We start from the raw sequence: 16773 nt of genomic DNA, 5'->3' as shown, positions 1-16773 counted from the left end.
TCCTCTAGGTCTAATCTCTTACTGTTCCACATTTGGACTGACTGGTAGCTCACACAGACACGGCTTGAAGGCTATACCCTCCCTCCCAAAGCCTTCTGCCAATATGGTGGTCACCCTGTAGAATGACAGGGGCTGGCTGAAGCAAGCTGGATTTATGAGCAACTGTTAACAGATGAAGGTGTTTATCTTAGTAAACCCTGAACTTGGACTGGTGTGATGAACCAATCAGAGGCTTTATATATGTAAGGGCTGCACATACAGTAAGTGCTAACAACTTAAGTACCATTTCTATCAAAATCCATTTGAATCATTACCTAATGCAACCCTTTTCACTATAACTGGCAACCTCTACTGCAAAATAAGGAATATGGTGCCATTTCAGACTCAATCTGCCAGTTTGGCCCTAAAATGGGCTCTTACACTGAGGCTCCTGTTGTAGTTCCAGATCTTGATCAGGGATATCCCAAAGTCCGGAGAGCGCTCCAAGTTCCTGATGATGAAGTACAGTTGAACCGGGAGATGGAAAGGACAGGTCCACATATGACACTCCTTTGTGGTCTGGTGGTCAAACCAACACACAACAACATAGAGATAAGCAGTCAGTTTAAGTAAAAATTAAAATCTGCATTTTTTTATTGGTCATATACACATATTTAGCAGATGTTATTGCGGGTGAAGCTAAATAGATGAATACATTCACTTACAAACCCGTGCAGTCAAAATGTTCATGTATTTTATATACACTGCTAAAAAAAAATCTAGGGAACACTTATACAACACAATGTAACTCCAAGTAAATCACACTTCTGTGAAATCAAACTGTCCACTTAGGAAGCAACACTGATTGACAATAAATTTCACATGCTGTTGTGCAAATGGAATAGACAACAGGTGGAAATTATAGGCAATTAGCAAGACCCCCCCAATAAAGGAGTGGTTCTGCAGGTGATGACCACAGACCACTTCAGTTCCTATGCTTCCTGGCTGATGTTTTGGTCACTTTTGAATGCTGGCGGTGCTTTCACTCTAGTGGTAGCATGATGCGGAGTCTACAACCCACACAAGTGGCTCAGGTATTGCAGCTCATCCAGGATGGTACATCAATGCGAGCTGTGGCAAGAAGGTTTGCTGTGTCTGTCAGCGTAGTGTCCAGAGCATGGAGGCGCTACCAGGAGACAGGACCGTACATCAGGAGACGTGGAGGAGGCCGTAGGAGGGCAACAACCCAGCAGCAGGACCGCTACCTCCGCCTTTGTGCAAGGAGGAGCAGGAGGAGCACTGCCAGAGCCCTGCAAAATGACCTCCAGCAGGCCACAATGTGCATGTGTCTGCTCAAACGGTCAGAAACAGACTCCATGAGGGTGGTATGAGGGCCTGACGTCCACAGGTGGGAGTTGTGCTTACAGCCCAACACCGTGCAGGACGTTTGGCATTTGCCAGAGAACACCAAGATTGGCAAATTCGCCACTGGCGCCCTGTGCTCTTCACAGATAAAAGCAGGTTCACACTGAGCATGTGACAGACGTGACAGTCTGGAGACGCCGTGGAGAACGTTCTGCTGCCTGCAACATCCTCCAGCATGACCGGTTTGGCGATGGGTCAGTCAGGAGACCATCCGCCACCTCATCAGGAGCATGCCCAGGCGTTGTAGGGAGGTCATACAGGCACGTGGAGGCCACACATACTACTGAGCCTCATTTTGACTTGTTTTAAGGACATTACATCAAAGTTGGATCAGCCTGTAGTGTGGTTTTCCACTTTAATTTTGACTGTGTGACTCCAAATCCAGACCTCCATGGGTTGATCAATTTGATTTCCATTGATAATTTTTGTGTGATTTTGTTGTCAGCACATTCAACTATGTAAAGAAAAAAGTAGTTAATAAGAATATTTCATTCATTCAGAGCTAGGATGTGTTATTTTCGTGTTCCCTTTATTTTTTTGAGCAGTGTATAATTCCACGGTAAGAGGTTGGACAAATACTGTGAAAATGATGATGATTCCCTTTTAGTGTAAGAGCTGTTTGAAAAGACAGCCTGAAACTTCAGCCTGTTTTGGTGGGATGGAATTTTGGCCTGGCTGATGACATCACCAGGTGATAAATTAGTTAATAGACCAATAAGAAAGAAAGTTCTAAACCACTCTGCAAATAACAGCTAGTTTTCAGTTTTTCCCTCCATACTCAGACCACTAAGACAGTCCTAGCAAAATTATTTCTAGAGAAATTGCTCTTGCTAAGAAGCTATTATTGTTTATTTTTTATCATTTTAATTGAAAACAATCACAGTAAGGTATTTAATTGTTACCCATAAATGATTTTGTATTGAGATAAAAAATGACTGCATTGGGCTTTTAAAATGACCAGAGACCCAATATACTATAATCTGGTAACACTCCACCATAGTACCATAGAGCCGTGAGTACCAAAGCCACAGAGCCGTGATAGTCCGGCAACCCATTGTGACATAGCTACACGGTTCTGAGACCACTGTCCGCGGGGACGCACAGCCTGACCGCGCACCTCCCCCAAATTCCCAACCAACACGACACTGCAAACACGTCTTCTCTTCATTTGAATGGGGTGAATGTTGGAGAAATTGCTCGAGCCGCACTGAGAAATCGGAAAGCAAACGGTCCAATATTCTAGAAAAGTGCTGTGCGGACCTGTACACCTTTTGGACTATGATAAGCATTTCATGTGTATTAAGCATATTTACAGTGCTGTGAAAAATAACTTGCCCCCTTTATAATTTCCTCTATTTTTGCATATGTTTGATACTACAGTAAATGTTATCAGATCTTCAACCAAAGTCGAATATTAGATAAATGGAAACTGAGTGAACAAATAACGCAACAATTACATACTTATTTCAATTATTACATAAAGTTACAGTTGAAGTCAGAAGTTTACCAACACCTTTGCCAACTACATTTAAACTCAATTTTTCAACATTACTGATATTTAATCTTAGTAAAAATTCCCCGTCTTAGGTCAGTTAGGATCACCACATTATTTTAAGAATGTGCAATGTCAGAATAATTGTAGAGAATAATTTATTTCAGCTTTTATTTTTTTTCATCGCATTCCCAGTGGGTCAGAAGTTTACATACACTCAATTAGTATTTGATAGCATTACCTTTAAATTGTTTAACTTGGGTCAAACGTTTCAGGTAGCCTTCCACAAGGTTCCCACAATAAGTTGGGTGAATTCCTGACATTCCTCCTGACAGAGCTGGTGTATCTGTGTCAGGTTTGTAGGCCTCCTTGCTCGCATACGCTTTTTCAGTTCTGCCCACAAATTTTCTATAGGATTGAGGTCAGGGCCACTCCAATACCTTGACTTTGTAGTCCTTAAGCCATTTTGCCACAACTTTGGAAGTATGCTTGGGTTTCATTGTCCATTTGGAAGACCCATTTGCGACCAAGCTTTAACTTCCTGACTGATGTCTTTTGAGATGTTGCTTCAATATATCCACATCATTTTCCTGCCTCATGATGCTCCTGCAGCAAAACACCCCCACAACATGATGCTGCCATCCCTATGCTTCACGGTTGGGATGGTGTTCTTCAGCTTGCAAGCATCCCCCTTTTTCCTCCAAACATAATGATGGTCATTATGGACAAACAGTTTTTATTTTTATTTCATCAGACCAAAGGACATTTCTCCAAAAAGTACAATCTTCGTGTCCATGTGCAGTTGAAAACCATAGTCTGGCCTTTTTATGGCGGTTTTGGAGCAGTGGCTTCTTCCTTGCTTAGCGGCCTTTCAGGTTATTTCGATACTGGACTCATTTTACTGTGGATATAGATACTTCTGTACATGTTTCCTCCAGAATCTTCACAAGGTCATTTGCTGTTGTTCTGGGATTGAGTTGCACTTTTCGCACCAAAGTTTGTTAATCTCTAGGAGACAGAACGTGTCTCCTTCCTGAGCGGTATGACAGCTGTGTGGTCCCATGGTGTTTATACTTACATACTATTGTTTGTACAGTTGAACGTGGTATCTTCAGGCGTTTGGAAATTGCTCCCAAGGATTAACCAGACTTGTGGAGGTCTCTTGTGGAGGTCTCTTTTTTTCTGAGGTCTTGGCTGGTATCTTTTGATTTTTCCATGAGGTCACTGAGTTTGAAGGAAGGCCTTGAAATACATCCACAGGTACACCTCCAATTGACTGAAATAATGTCAATTAGCCTGTCAGAAGCTTCTAAAGCCATTACATAATTTTCAGGAATTTTCCAAGCTGTTTAAAGGCACAGTCAACTTAGTGTATGTAAACTTCTGACCCTCTGGAATTGTGATATAATTCACTGTAATTGAAATAATCTGTCAGTAAACAATTGTTGGAAAGATTACTTGTGTCATGCACAAAGTAGATGCCCTAACCGACTTGCCAAAACTATAGTTTGTTAACAAGAAATTTGTGGAGTGGTTGAAAAACAAGTTTCAATGACTCCAACCTAAGTGTATGTAAACTTCAGACTGCAACTGTATGTAACACCCAATGCCCCTGTGTGAAAAAGTAATTGGCCACGTTCAGCTGCAACGACTCCAACCATACACTTCCTGTAGAAATTTTGTCCTACTCTTCCATGCAGAACTTATTTAACTCAGTGACATTTCTGGGATTTCAAGCATGAACTGCTCGTTTCAAGTCCTGCCACAACATTTAATTTGGGATTAGGTCTGGACTAGGCCATTCCAAAATGTCTAATTTGTGTTTTTCTAGCCATTTTCATGCAGACTTGATTGCGTGTTTTGGATCATTGTCTTGCTGCATGACTCAGCTTCCGCTTCAGCTTCAGCTCATAGATGGATGGCCTGACATTCTCCTGTATAATTCTCTGATACAGAGCAGTATTCATCGTTCCTTCCATTAAGGCAAATTGTCCAGGTCCCGAGGCAGCAAAGCATCCCTAAACCATCACACTACCACCACCATGCTTGACCGTTGGTACAAGGTTCTTAGTGTGGAATACATTGTTTTTCACCAGGCATAATGGGACCCATGTCGCCCAAAAATAAATGCAGTGCATTCGGAAAGTATTCAGACCCCTTGACTTTTTCCACGTTGTGTAATGTTGCAGCCCTATTGCAAAATTGATTTTAAAATACACCTACTCATTCAAGGGTTTTCTTTATTTGTACTATTTTCTACATTGTAGAATAATAGTGAAGACATCAGAACTATGAAATAACACATATGGAATCATGTAGTAATATTTTAGATTCTTCAAAGTAGCCACCCTTTGCCTTGACAGTTGTGCACTCTTGGCAATCTCTCAACCAGCTTAACTTGGAATGCTTTTCCAATAGTCTTGAAGGAGTTCCACAAATGCGGAGCACTTGTTGGCTGCTTTTCCTTCCCTCTGCGGTCTAACTCATCCCAAACCTTCTAAATTGGGTTGAGGTTGGGTGATTGTGGAGGCCAGGTCAACTGATGCAGCACTCCATCACTCTCCTTCTTGGTCAAATAGCCCTTGCACAGCCTGGAGGTGTGTTGGGTCATTATCTTGTTGAAAAACAAATGATTGTCCCACTAAACCCAAACCAGATGGGGTATATCGCTGCAGAATGCTGTGGTAGCCATGCTGGTTAAGTGTGCCTTGAATTCGAAATAAATCACTGACAGTGTCACCAGCAAAGCACCCAAACACCCTCACACCTCCTCCACCATGCTTCACGGAGGGAACCACAGATGCAGAGATAATCCGTTCACCTCTGCGTCTCACGAAGACACGGCGGTTGGAACCAAAAATCTCAAATTTTGATTCATCAGACCAAAGGACAGATTTCCACCAGTCTAATGTCCAGTGCTTGTGTTTCTCATGCAAGCTTCTTCTTATTCTTGGTGTCCTTTAGTAGTGGTTTCTTTGCAGCAATTTGACCATGAAGGCCTGATTCATACAGTCTCCTCTGAACAGTTGATGTTAAGATGCGTCTGTTACTTGAACTCTGTGAAGTATTTATTGGGCTGCAATTTCTGAGGCTGGTAACTCTAATGCTCTGCAGCAGAAGTAACTCTGGGTCTTATTTTCATTGTGGCGGTCCTCATGAGAGACAGTTTTATCATAGCGCTTAATGGTTTTTTCAACTGCACTTGAAGAAACTTTAAAAGTTCTTGACATTTTCCGGATTGACTGACTTTCATGTCTTAAAGTAATGAACTGTTATTTATCTTTGCATATTTGAGCTGTTCTTGCCATACTATGGACTTGGTCTTTTACCAAGTAGGGCCATCTTCTTTAAACAAACACTACCTTGTCACAACACAAAGGATTGAAACCCATTAAGGAAACATATTCCACAAATTAACTTTTAACAAGGCACACCTGTTAATTGAAATGCATTCCAGGTGAAATGCATTTCATGAAGCTGGTTGAGAGAATGCCAAGAGTGTGCAAAGCTGTCCCAAGGCAAAGGGTGGCTACCTTGAAGAATCTCAAATTTAAAATACATTTAGGTTTGTTTAACACTTTTTTGGTTACTACATGATTCCATTTGTTTTATTTCATAGTTTTGATGTCTTCACTATTATTTCACAAAACCCTGGAATGAGTAGGTGTGTCCAAACCTTTGACTGGTACTGTATATCTAATCAATCTACATACAATACTCCAATAATGACAAAGTTAAAACAGGTTTTTAGAAATGTTTTCTAATTTGGCCTTACTGAGGAGCTCAGTGACATTCAATGTGACACTGTCATTGAATGCCACCTTTCCAACAAGTCAGTTTGTCAAACTTTGAGTTTTGGTTCAGATCTGATAACATTCAGTATCAAAAATATGCTAAAATAGAGAAAATCAGAAAGTGGGCAAATACTTTTTCACGGCACTGTATATCACCTTGTGCTATGTATAATCCTTTATCATGCACGACATAATATTAACAAAAGGATATCTACTCATAGGAAATGTCACCAAAATTCCCTACAAAATGTATAAATATTAAATATAATGCACCAAAACCTTTCTAAATAGTTTAATTTGTGTTGTCAGAAAGGCTTGGGGGGGGGGGGGGAGACTTCCAACTCACCTTAGCATTCCCATTGACTAGCACTCCGAGGTTCCCAGGGGAGTCGGCGTTCCGGATGTCCAAGTCGTGAGGCGACACGTACAGCTTCCTGTTCCCTGGGCCGAAGAACTGCATCTCCGTCAGCCCCACCTGGCACCTGTTCCCCCAGTTACTCAGGATCTCCATGGTGACGTACACGGTGGGTGGTGCCTCCACCGAGACCCGCCTCTTCTGCCACCATGACAGCGACAGAACTTCACGAGTCAAGCCAACCGTCACTTTATAAAGTATATTATACATGTGTGTTTTTTTTTGTGTGTGTGTCTGTCTCTCTCTCACTGTCTGTCTCACCTAGTTACTCACCGGTGGTTTGCTATTATCCGTCTTCACTGTCTGCGGGATTTCAAAGTTTGTGCCTGCCTCTAGTTTCTCCAACGCCTTTAGTAGTCTCTGCTGTTGCCTGAAAGAAAATGATTACTCATCAATTCTTTCACCACATCAATAGTCTTTGACCCTGCTCTTGGTGATTATCTATGGAAATGGATGCATGGTCACAGACAGTTATTGAAGACTCTCTACAGCTTTGTTGACTAAACCTGCTTCAAGGTCAGAGAGGTTAGGCTATCACTTACAGGTTTCTGATCGTGAGAGAGCCTCGATCGAAGGTATACAATTACTGGTGCTCTGGCGCCGCCCATCCAAGACATTACCACGAGTTTTGTACTGTACTGCAGTCTGTACATGCTGTTATTATCCCAGCATAGTACACAAGTATGACGGAGTTAGTTATGCCAGTGTCTTTCTAAACTATCACCAGTTAAGACTATATCTGGCCACTTCCCGATACGCAAACTAGCATATCTTATAGATGATTTCATTCTCTGTAGTATGCTATTTGTGGATACTATTGGAACATAGCCATTCAATGTATTTTTCCTTTGTGACAGTCAAGGATAGAAGAGATTAGTATAGACCCGGATCATGAGATTAGTATAGACCTGGATCATGAGATTAGTATAGACCCGGATTTGACACCCCTGGTACAGACTTAGATAGTAACTTAGATTTCTGTCCTTATTTCTCTCTACATGCATAGATTGTAGTGACAGCAGCGTGTAACGTTGCAGTACACTACCTGGGACCCATAAGGATGACTCTCTGCATGGCTCTGGTCACCCCACTTTCATCTTTGTCGTCATCGTTGTCACGCAGCGAGCCGTTCATCATCTGGTATCCCATCACCTGTGGATTTACAATGGAGGAGCACAATGGAGTTAGACCTAGAGAGGATAATAGCCTAACTATATTCAACTAAATGTAGAAAAGATTAGAAAATAAGAGACAGGGATAGGGCTAGACTGTAAAACATGAATCACTACAGCAGACAGGTCACAAGAAGATAACACAACCCACTAGTTGACCCAGCACAGCACACACTGGTTGTGCCCATAGAAATATCATTAAATTAATTCATTCTATTTCTATGGTTGTAATCTGTCCTACCGGGGTGCGGCTGAAGGCCCTGGGCTCGGGGCTCTGCAGTGGGCTGTTCTCTCTCTGCAGGGCCTGGAGCACCCTGCAAGCCGTCTCTTCCGAGTCGCGCTCCTCTTGGGAGGCCTTCCTTGCTGCAGACAGGGGGCTCTCTACATGATTCCACGGCCCTGAGAGAGCGAGTGGGGTCAGAGAGAGAAGTGGGGGGTGGGGTTAAGAGAGAGAGAGAGGGAAAGAAAGAGTCATACTCTTGAAACCCAGTTCAGGGACCATTGTACACTTGACTGTTGTTTACTATGCAACAGCTATTTTCTATTAAGGCCTCTTAGGTATATGAATGACATGAATACAGGGCAGAACATACGTTGAGGATCTCTGCCATCCCAGCACTCTTCTGAAGAGGGCCTGTCCAGAGTTTTGCTCTTCACCAGCAGAGGCTTGGTGGGTATGTAGGTCTCCAGGTTGTCTTTCCTCTTGGCCGACAGCGAACGCTCGATCTTACGGCCTGCAACATAATGGACAAAAGATAAAGAAAGGTCAAAGAATAGAGACAACCTGAAGCAAATGCCAGGCTCAATAAAATCTCTAAAGTGCCGTCCTCTACTTGTCTCCTTCCTTTCAGCTGCAATGATATAAAAGATCTGGTGGGTAACTCCTCAGTAGGCAGCCACCATATTACTTGCACCAATCCTTTCATTTCAGATCAGTGCAAACAAAGGGGGGGACAAGGAAAGGTAGCCACTATAGTTGATGGTTAAGATGCACTCCTGGCTGAATAACATTAATACAGGATATCGTAATCCATATTGTTGGAGTACCTTTAGGAGAGGGCCCAAAGTCCAGCACTATAAGGTCTGCAGGGTCGTGAAGGCAGCCTTTGGGGCCAGTGGCTCGCGGATGGTTTGTGTTAGTAGATGTTTTGTTGGAGGAGGAAAGAGGCAGACCTAGCTCTTCCAGGCTCTCCGTGCTCTCCTCCCTCTCAATTTGCTCTTCCACCCACTCCTCGTCTGACTCCTCCCCCGCCGACCCCCGGCTGCCGCTGCTCCGCCGCACGCTCACCTCCAGGCTCCGTCGAAGCACCTGAGCGCCAAAAAACACCAGGGGTATGTTCAATTGAGTTGAAATGGTAATGAAAAGTACATGCATTTCCTCCTCTGTTTCAAAATGTTTTTATCCCGTTTTGTGACCAAATGAACACTACTCAGCTCTCACCCTCACGTCACTGCATTGTATGTAACACTAACCACAAACAAGGTTAACACTGAGATATTACGCAAGTTGAAGAAACAGGGCAGTTCTACATTTTACGTGCCATGATTTATATCGCTCTGAAGGGGAGTGCTTGCTTGACATAAAAGGAAATTAAAAATGTTGTAAATTACACTAAAATCAGCGCAATCCGAATAGAAATCTATGATTTACGGCTACATATAATCTGGTGATGTGTAAATGGTGAAGATTGCTGTATTTCTTGCACTTTGGTTGCCCGGATCAGTGTCTTGGACACTATCTTAGGGAGTGAAAAGAGGAAAAAGAGGGAGAGAGAGAGAAGAGGAAGCAGAGGAGGGAGAGAAAAGGAGAGAAAAAACCCCCAGCTGATCTCTCACCTTGACCTCGTTAATGTTGAGTAGGACACGTTCGCTTTGATGTTCAGGCTCCACCTGGCTACCTCCTCGGCCATCAGCCCCGGAGCCAAACGAACGTGACACCTTACAGGATTCTCGCCGCGAGTGGGGACTATGAGGAGAGCGTGGACTCGACCGCTGGAGAGGAACAGGGTGAATACAGAGCAGAGTGAGATGCAATCATGCAAACCCAGACTGACAGCTGCATTTGACACATACAGATACTGGCACACACCATCGAAATGTGGCAGAAAGAACAGTAAACGCCCACACACGCATGAGCCTGATGGGCATTGTTTTCTTCCTACTTTACCTCCATCTCTATGCTGTCGTAGGGTTCAAAGTCTTCAGAGTACCGTCTCTCTGGAGATATCCGCAAACAGAATCCTTGTTCGGTTCGAATATTGATCGAGTTCTGCAAAGATGAAAATAGAAAACACAATATTATTCACAACACAAACAGTACATTCTATTCCATTTGTGTGGAAATGTCTATGATCATTGATTTGTTCACTAGATCTATCCAACTATACATTAGGGTTAGGCTGTGTAAAGACCATTAGAAATAGGATGACTAGATTATATTTCTATGATGTAGACTAGAATGGCTGTACCTGAACCCATTCTCTCCTCTGCACTTTTCCCAGGGCAGTGAGACTCCTCTTCCTGCTGTTCACCTCCAGATCGTGGATTTCCTCCTCTGCTAGCTGCGAAACCCTTCTGGAGGCATCTGGTGATGAGTCAGAGGCAGAGAGCGCAAAGTCACTGCACATGAGCAGTCAAGTCCGCCATCAAATGAAGAGCAGAGGTTACATAGCACAGATGGTACCATACCACACAGAGGGGGAAAAATGGGCACCGGTTATAACTGTCACTATCATTTATTCAACGGCCGAGGGCATAGGATTATATCATGCTAACTGAGGGGCGAGGTGGTGTTCTGCTGGGAATATGCCACAAGGACGCTACGAAGATTAGTTTAGTCATAAAGTATTTATAAACAGGGATATAATCTACAATAGCCTAACAAGGATTTAGTATTGTAGCAAAGATGGTTTGTAGTCTATGCTCAGTCATGCATGCTGTGTACCAGCCGTGTGTGTAGCTCTCAGAGCGGGTGGCGGCGAGGTGACAGACTTCTGGTTGGGTCTCTTGGTCTGCTTGCTAGCGTTAGCATTAGCCCCATTCAGATAGATGGAGAAGCCCTGCTCCAGACAATCTAGCTCAATCTCCTTTGGCTCTTTAGTTTTCAGTCTCTTTAAGATCCTATGGGTTAAAGGTCAAAGGGTTATCATCACTATGAAATAAACACATTTTCATAATAAGCGGTTTATGAATCTTTGAAAATTAGATTTAAAAAACATGTTTTAAGTCTGTTTTCATGTTTTTTTTGTATGCATGTGAGAGAGCATAATGTTATATATGCAAGCAGGTCAAACGAGCGGAGCCTAATCTCTAGAAACCAAATTGCCCTCACAGTTTGCGTGTCTGTGTCACTCATACATCATTTGTGTCACTCAATCTCTCAGCACAAGGACCTAATCAAAGTCTACCTTATCTATAAATTTAAGTATTAGACTACTGCCAGTCAGCTACTGTGTCCTCTAAGTGTACCTGGAACTGCCTCTCCTAATAAGGCATTTGCCCTACACTTCACCTGTTTTTGTGCTGAAGGGCGATTAAATATTCATTCAGTGCTTCTTCGGCAGCCGAGCCAAGCTTCCCTCCTTGGCACCTCTGGCTCTCCTACATAGATAGGTAAACAACAACAGGAAGCCGTGTCAGAGAGAAAAGTCACGCGCCAGCCATTTCAGGAACACGTACAGTATCACAATACACTAGGTCATGCTCCAGTGATCCCAATAGCTCTTTACACTCGTACCCGTATACGGGTCAAAAATGGCAGATTTGGCACTGATAAAACACCTACATTGGAACACAGTGGCTGTACAGTAACTTGCTATGCATGACATCAGAGCTCTGGCTCTGCGCTTCACAGCGCTGTATGGGTTTTGACTGGCAGCAGTTCTGAACTTGAGAACCTAGGCGACAAGTAGTTGCCCCATCCTGCTTATTTTCATAGACTAGATGGACTACTTCATAGCCTAGACTTGTGCAGTGTCCTACACCCTGCAATTATCTTGCGTCAAATGGGAGTAAAAACAATCCAAGGCTGAGATGAAATGTAAATATCTTGACAACTTGACTACTTAATACTTCTTATCATCAGCATGCCATTCAATACGAACAGATAAACCAATTAAATATAGGGCCTATTCTAAGGATCATGCAATACACAAGAAATGCTAACATGCAGCAATAACCTTGGAATAGACATAACATTGAAAGACAGAAAGGATGTTCTGGTACTAAATATTGAGTGAACTTTATAGTCTCAGTCTACTGAAGTTAAAATGTGATGAGAAAAACAAAAACAGAAAGTGTCAAAAAATGTTGAATGGAGTGTTAGCATCAGACATCTTTGAAATTAAGATCATGGATAGGCTATGAGGATTATGCTGGCTTGAGTCTGACAATAGCAAAACATTCAATATAGCCGAGCTAGAAAATTCACAGGCGCATGCAGGTTGTGAAAAGAGAATGAAATCACTAGCTCTCTTACATAAGTCTAGCAGCCAACTTGGCTTCAAAATATGCAGGAGCACTGGAGGAACAGGAGGAATGGTGGAGGAAGAAAAGAGGAGAAAAACAATGAAAGAGGGAGAAGACAGGAGAACAGCAGCATAGATGCACTATAATATTATGTTATAGGAGGTGCAATACTGACTTTGGCCAATGGCCATGTAGGCAATCTATTGAAAATAGTGTAATTCACACACCTTATGTAATTTCAGATGCAATAAAAAAATAAAAAATAAACTTGTATGCACTTCAACAATTTTGAATGGAGTGTTAGCATCAGACATCATTGAAATTAAGATAATGGGTAGGACACCATCCAACCTGGAACTGAGTGAGTAGTGTTCGGTCTCATGAGATTTTGAAAGCATAGAAGAAAAAGGAAAAATAAAAACAAAGTACGGTCACGGTTGATGAAAGGAGTGGACCAAGGTGCAGCGTGGTAAGCGTACAAGCGTACAAAGACGCAGAACAAAACAATACACACTACAAAACCGTGACGCTTAAGGCTAAGTGTCATAAAGAAAGTCAACTTCCCACCAAGACAGGTGGGAAAAAAGGCACCTAAGTATGGTTCCCAATAAGAGACAGGATAGACAGCTGTCACTGATTGAGAACCATACCTGGCCAAAACATAGAGATAGAAAATCATAGAAAAACAACACATAGAAATGCCCACCCCAACTCACGCCCTGACCAAACCAAAATAGAGACATAAAAAGGATCTCCAAGGTCAGGGCGTGACGAGTACATTACCATTATATAAACTATGCAAAAAAAGAAATGTCCTCTCACTGTCAACTGCATTTATTTTCAGCAAACTTAATGTGTGTAAATATTTGTGTGAACATAACAAGATTCAACAACTGAGACATAAACTGAACAAGTTCCACAGACATTGTGACTAACAGAAATGGAATAATGTGTCCCTGAACAAAGGGGGGTCAAAACTAACAGTGAATATCTGGTGTGGCCAGCAGCTGCATTAAGTACTGCAGTGCATCTCCTCCTCATGGACTGCACCAGATTTGCCAGTTCTTGCTGTGAGATGTTACCCAACTCTTCCACCATTTATGGGGGGAATGGCCCTAGCCCTCACCCTCCGATCCAACAGGTCCCAGACGTGCTCAGTGGGACTGAGATCCGGGCTCTTCACTGGCCATGGCAGAACACTGACATTCCTGTCTTGCAGGAAATCACGCACAGAACAAGCAGTATGGCTGGTAGCATTGTCATGCTGGAGGGTCATGTCAGGAAGGGTACCACATGAGGGAGAGGTCCGTCTTCCCTGTAATGCACAGAGTTTAGATTGCCTGCAATGACAACAAGCTCAGTCCGATGATGCTGTGACACACCGCCCCAAACCATGACGGACCCTCCACCTCCAAATTGATCCCGCTCCAGAGTACAGGCCTCGGTGTAATGCTCATTCCTTCAACGATAAATGCAAATCCGACCATCACCCCTGGTGAGAGCACTTTTTGCCAGTCCTGTCTGGTCCAGCGACGGTGGGTTTGTGCCCATAGGCGACGTTGTTGCCGGTGATGTCTGGTGAGGACCTGCCTTACAACAGGCCTACAAGCCCTAGGTCCAGCCTCTCTCAGCCTATTGAGAACAGTCTGAACACTGATGGAGGGATTGTGCATTCCTGGTGTAACTCTAGCAGTTGTTGATACCATCCTGTACCGGTCCCTCAGTTGTGATGTTCAGATGTACCAATCCTGTGCAGGTGGTGTTGTTACACGTGGTCTGCCACTGCGAGGACGATCAGCTGTCTGTCCTGTCTCCCTGTAGCGCTGTCTTAGTTGTCTCACAGTACGGACATTGCAATGTATTGCCCTGGCCACATCTGCAGTGCTCATGCCTCCTTGCAGCATGCCTAAAGCACTTTCACGCAGATGAGCAGGGACCCTGGGAATCTTTCTTTTGGTGTTTTTGAAGTTTTCATAACTGTGATCTTAATTGCCTACCATCTGTAAAATGTTAGTGTCTTAATGACCATTCCACAGGTGCATGTTCATTAATTGTTCATGGTTCATTGAACAAGCATGGGAAACAGTGTTTAAACCCTTTACAATAAAGATCTGTGAAGTTATTTGGATTTTTACAAATTATCTTTGAAAGACAGGGTCCTGAAAAAGGGACGTTTCTATTTTTGCCGTTTCATTATTTGTTTATTTTACTTTATGGGACTGAATGCTGAGTTAAGGCTGCCAGGCTTGCATGGACAGGCCAGATACAACTTCAATTAGCACCGAGGTGTGAAGTGAGAGGTGTCGAGGCCTTTGGGTCCAACAGTGGCAGGAGTCTTTGAAGCCCCCTCCAGCCATTCAAAGACCATCCACTGGCATTTTCTACAAGAAATCTGTCTCCAGAAATAAAAGTTTCTCCCAAGCGGGTGTGACACCTACTCCCGTTGCCTGCTGCACTGCTGCTTGGATTACACCTGGCGATCTGTTCACCATCTGTCCTGGCCTGTCTCCCCCTGTCTGGTACAGGTACCCCCCCACATCCCCCCCTTTCCCGAGATTTCGATCGCCTCTAGCATACCCGCACTGTTGGGGCGAGTGACTCTGAACTTACAATGGCTAGCCCCAAGTCGTTATATATATATATATTTTTTTTTTTTTTTAAATGATTTTCCATTTTGCTATTTGCCTCATTACTTTTTTTATTTCACCTCTATTTAACCGGGTAGGCCAGTTGAGAACAAGTTCTCATTTACAACTGCGACCTGGCCAAGATAAAGCAAAGTAGTGCGACAAAAAACAACAGCAGAGTTACACATAGACAAACGTACAGTCAATAACATAAAAGAAAAATAGAAAAATCTATGTACAGTGTGTGCAAATGTAGACGAGTAGGGAGGTAGGCAATAAATAGGCCATAGAGGCAAAAATAATTAAAATGTAGCATTAATATTGGAGTGATAGATGTGCAGATGATGATGTGCAAGTAGAGATACTGGGGTGCAAAAGAGCAAGAGGGTACGTAATAATATGGGGATGAGGTAGTTGGGTGTGCTATTTACAGATTGGCTGTGTACAGATACAGTGATTGGTAAGCAGCTCTGACAGCTGATGCTTAAAGTTAGAGAGGGAGATATAAGACTCCAGCTTCAGAGATTTTTGCAATTCGTTCTAGGCATCCTCTACTGACTCGATGAGGTCAATATCCTTCCAGGATACCCGGGCCAGATCGATTAGAAAGGCCTGCTCGCTTAAGTGTTTTAGGGAGCATTTGACAGTGATGTGGGGTGGTCGTTTGACCACGGACACAGTACGTACGCAGGCAATGAGGCAGTGATCGCTGGGGCGATGAAGACAGCAGAGGTGTATTTATCAAATAAAATTTACTTATAAAGCCCTTCTTACATCAGCTGATATCTCAAAGTGCTGTACAGAAACCCAGCCTAAAACCCCAAACAGTAAGCAATGCAGGTGTAGAAGCACGGTGGCTAGGAACAATTCCCTAGAAAGGCCAGAACCTAGGAAGAAACCTAGAGAGGAACCAGGCTATGAGAGGTGGCCAGTCCTCCTCTGGCTGTGCCGGGTGGAGATTATAACAGAACATGGCCAAGATGTTAAAATGTTTATAGATGACCAGCAGGGTCAAATAATAATGATCACTGTGGATGTCGAGGATGCAACAGGACAGCACCTCTAGAGTAAATATGAACAGTTTAGGGTTCCATAGCCACAGGCAGAACAGTTGAAACTGGAACAGCAGCAGGGCCAGGTGGACTGGGGACAGCAAGGAGTCATCCTGCCAGGTAGTCCTGACGCATGGTCCTAGGGCTCATGTCCTCATGAGAGAATTAGAGAGAGCATACTTAAATTCACACAGGACACCGGATAAGACAGAAAAGGTACTCCAGATATAACAAACTGACCCTGGCCCCCCCGACACAAACTACTACAGCATAAATACTGAGACAGGAGGGGTCAGGAGACACTGTGGCCCCATCCGATGAGACCCCCGGACAGGGACAAACAGGAAGGA

General features: G+C 43.4%; 1 protein-coding gene across 1 annotated transcript in view; it reads right to left on the bottom strand.

The window, feature by feature from the left end:
- Positions 1–16773, bottom strand: part of LOC135523970 (katanin-interacting protein-like) — a 42153-nt gene that overhangs the window by 20785 nt on the left and 4595 nt on the right. Inside the window, 12 exon segments of the mRNA XM_064951025.1 lie at positions 421–558; positions 7037–7246; positions 7379–7475; positions 8151–8257; positions 8519–8676; positions 8871–9011; positions 9325–9586; positions 10114–10269; positions 10445–10546; positions 10746–10861; positions 11222–11397; positions 11789–11877. Of these exon segments, the coding sequence (XP_064807097.1) occupies positions 421–558; positions 7037–7246; positions 7379–7475; positions 8151–8257; positions 8519–8676; positions 8871–9011; positions 9325–9586; positions 10114–10269; positions 10445–10546; positions 10746–10861; positions 11222–11397; positions 11789–11877 (1752 nt within the window).

This window comes from Oncorhynchus masou, chromosome 31, assembly GCF_036934945.1.
Source record: "Oncorhynchus masou masou isolate Uvic2021 chromosome 31, UVic_Omas_1.1, whole genome shotgun sequence".
In the NCBI taxonomy this organism is placed as follows: Eukaryota; Metazoa; Chordata; class Actinopteri; order Salmoniformes; family Salmonidae; genus Oncorhynchus; species Oncorhynchus masou.
The sequence above is the reverse complement of the archived record's forward strand: the minus strand, read 5'-3'. Positions and strand labels throughout refer to the sequence as shown.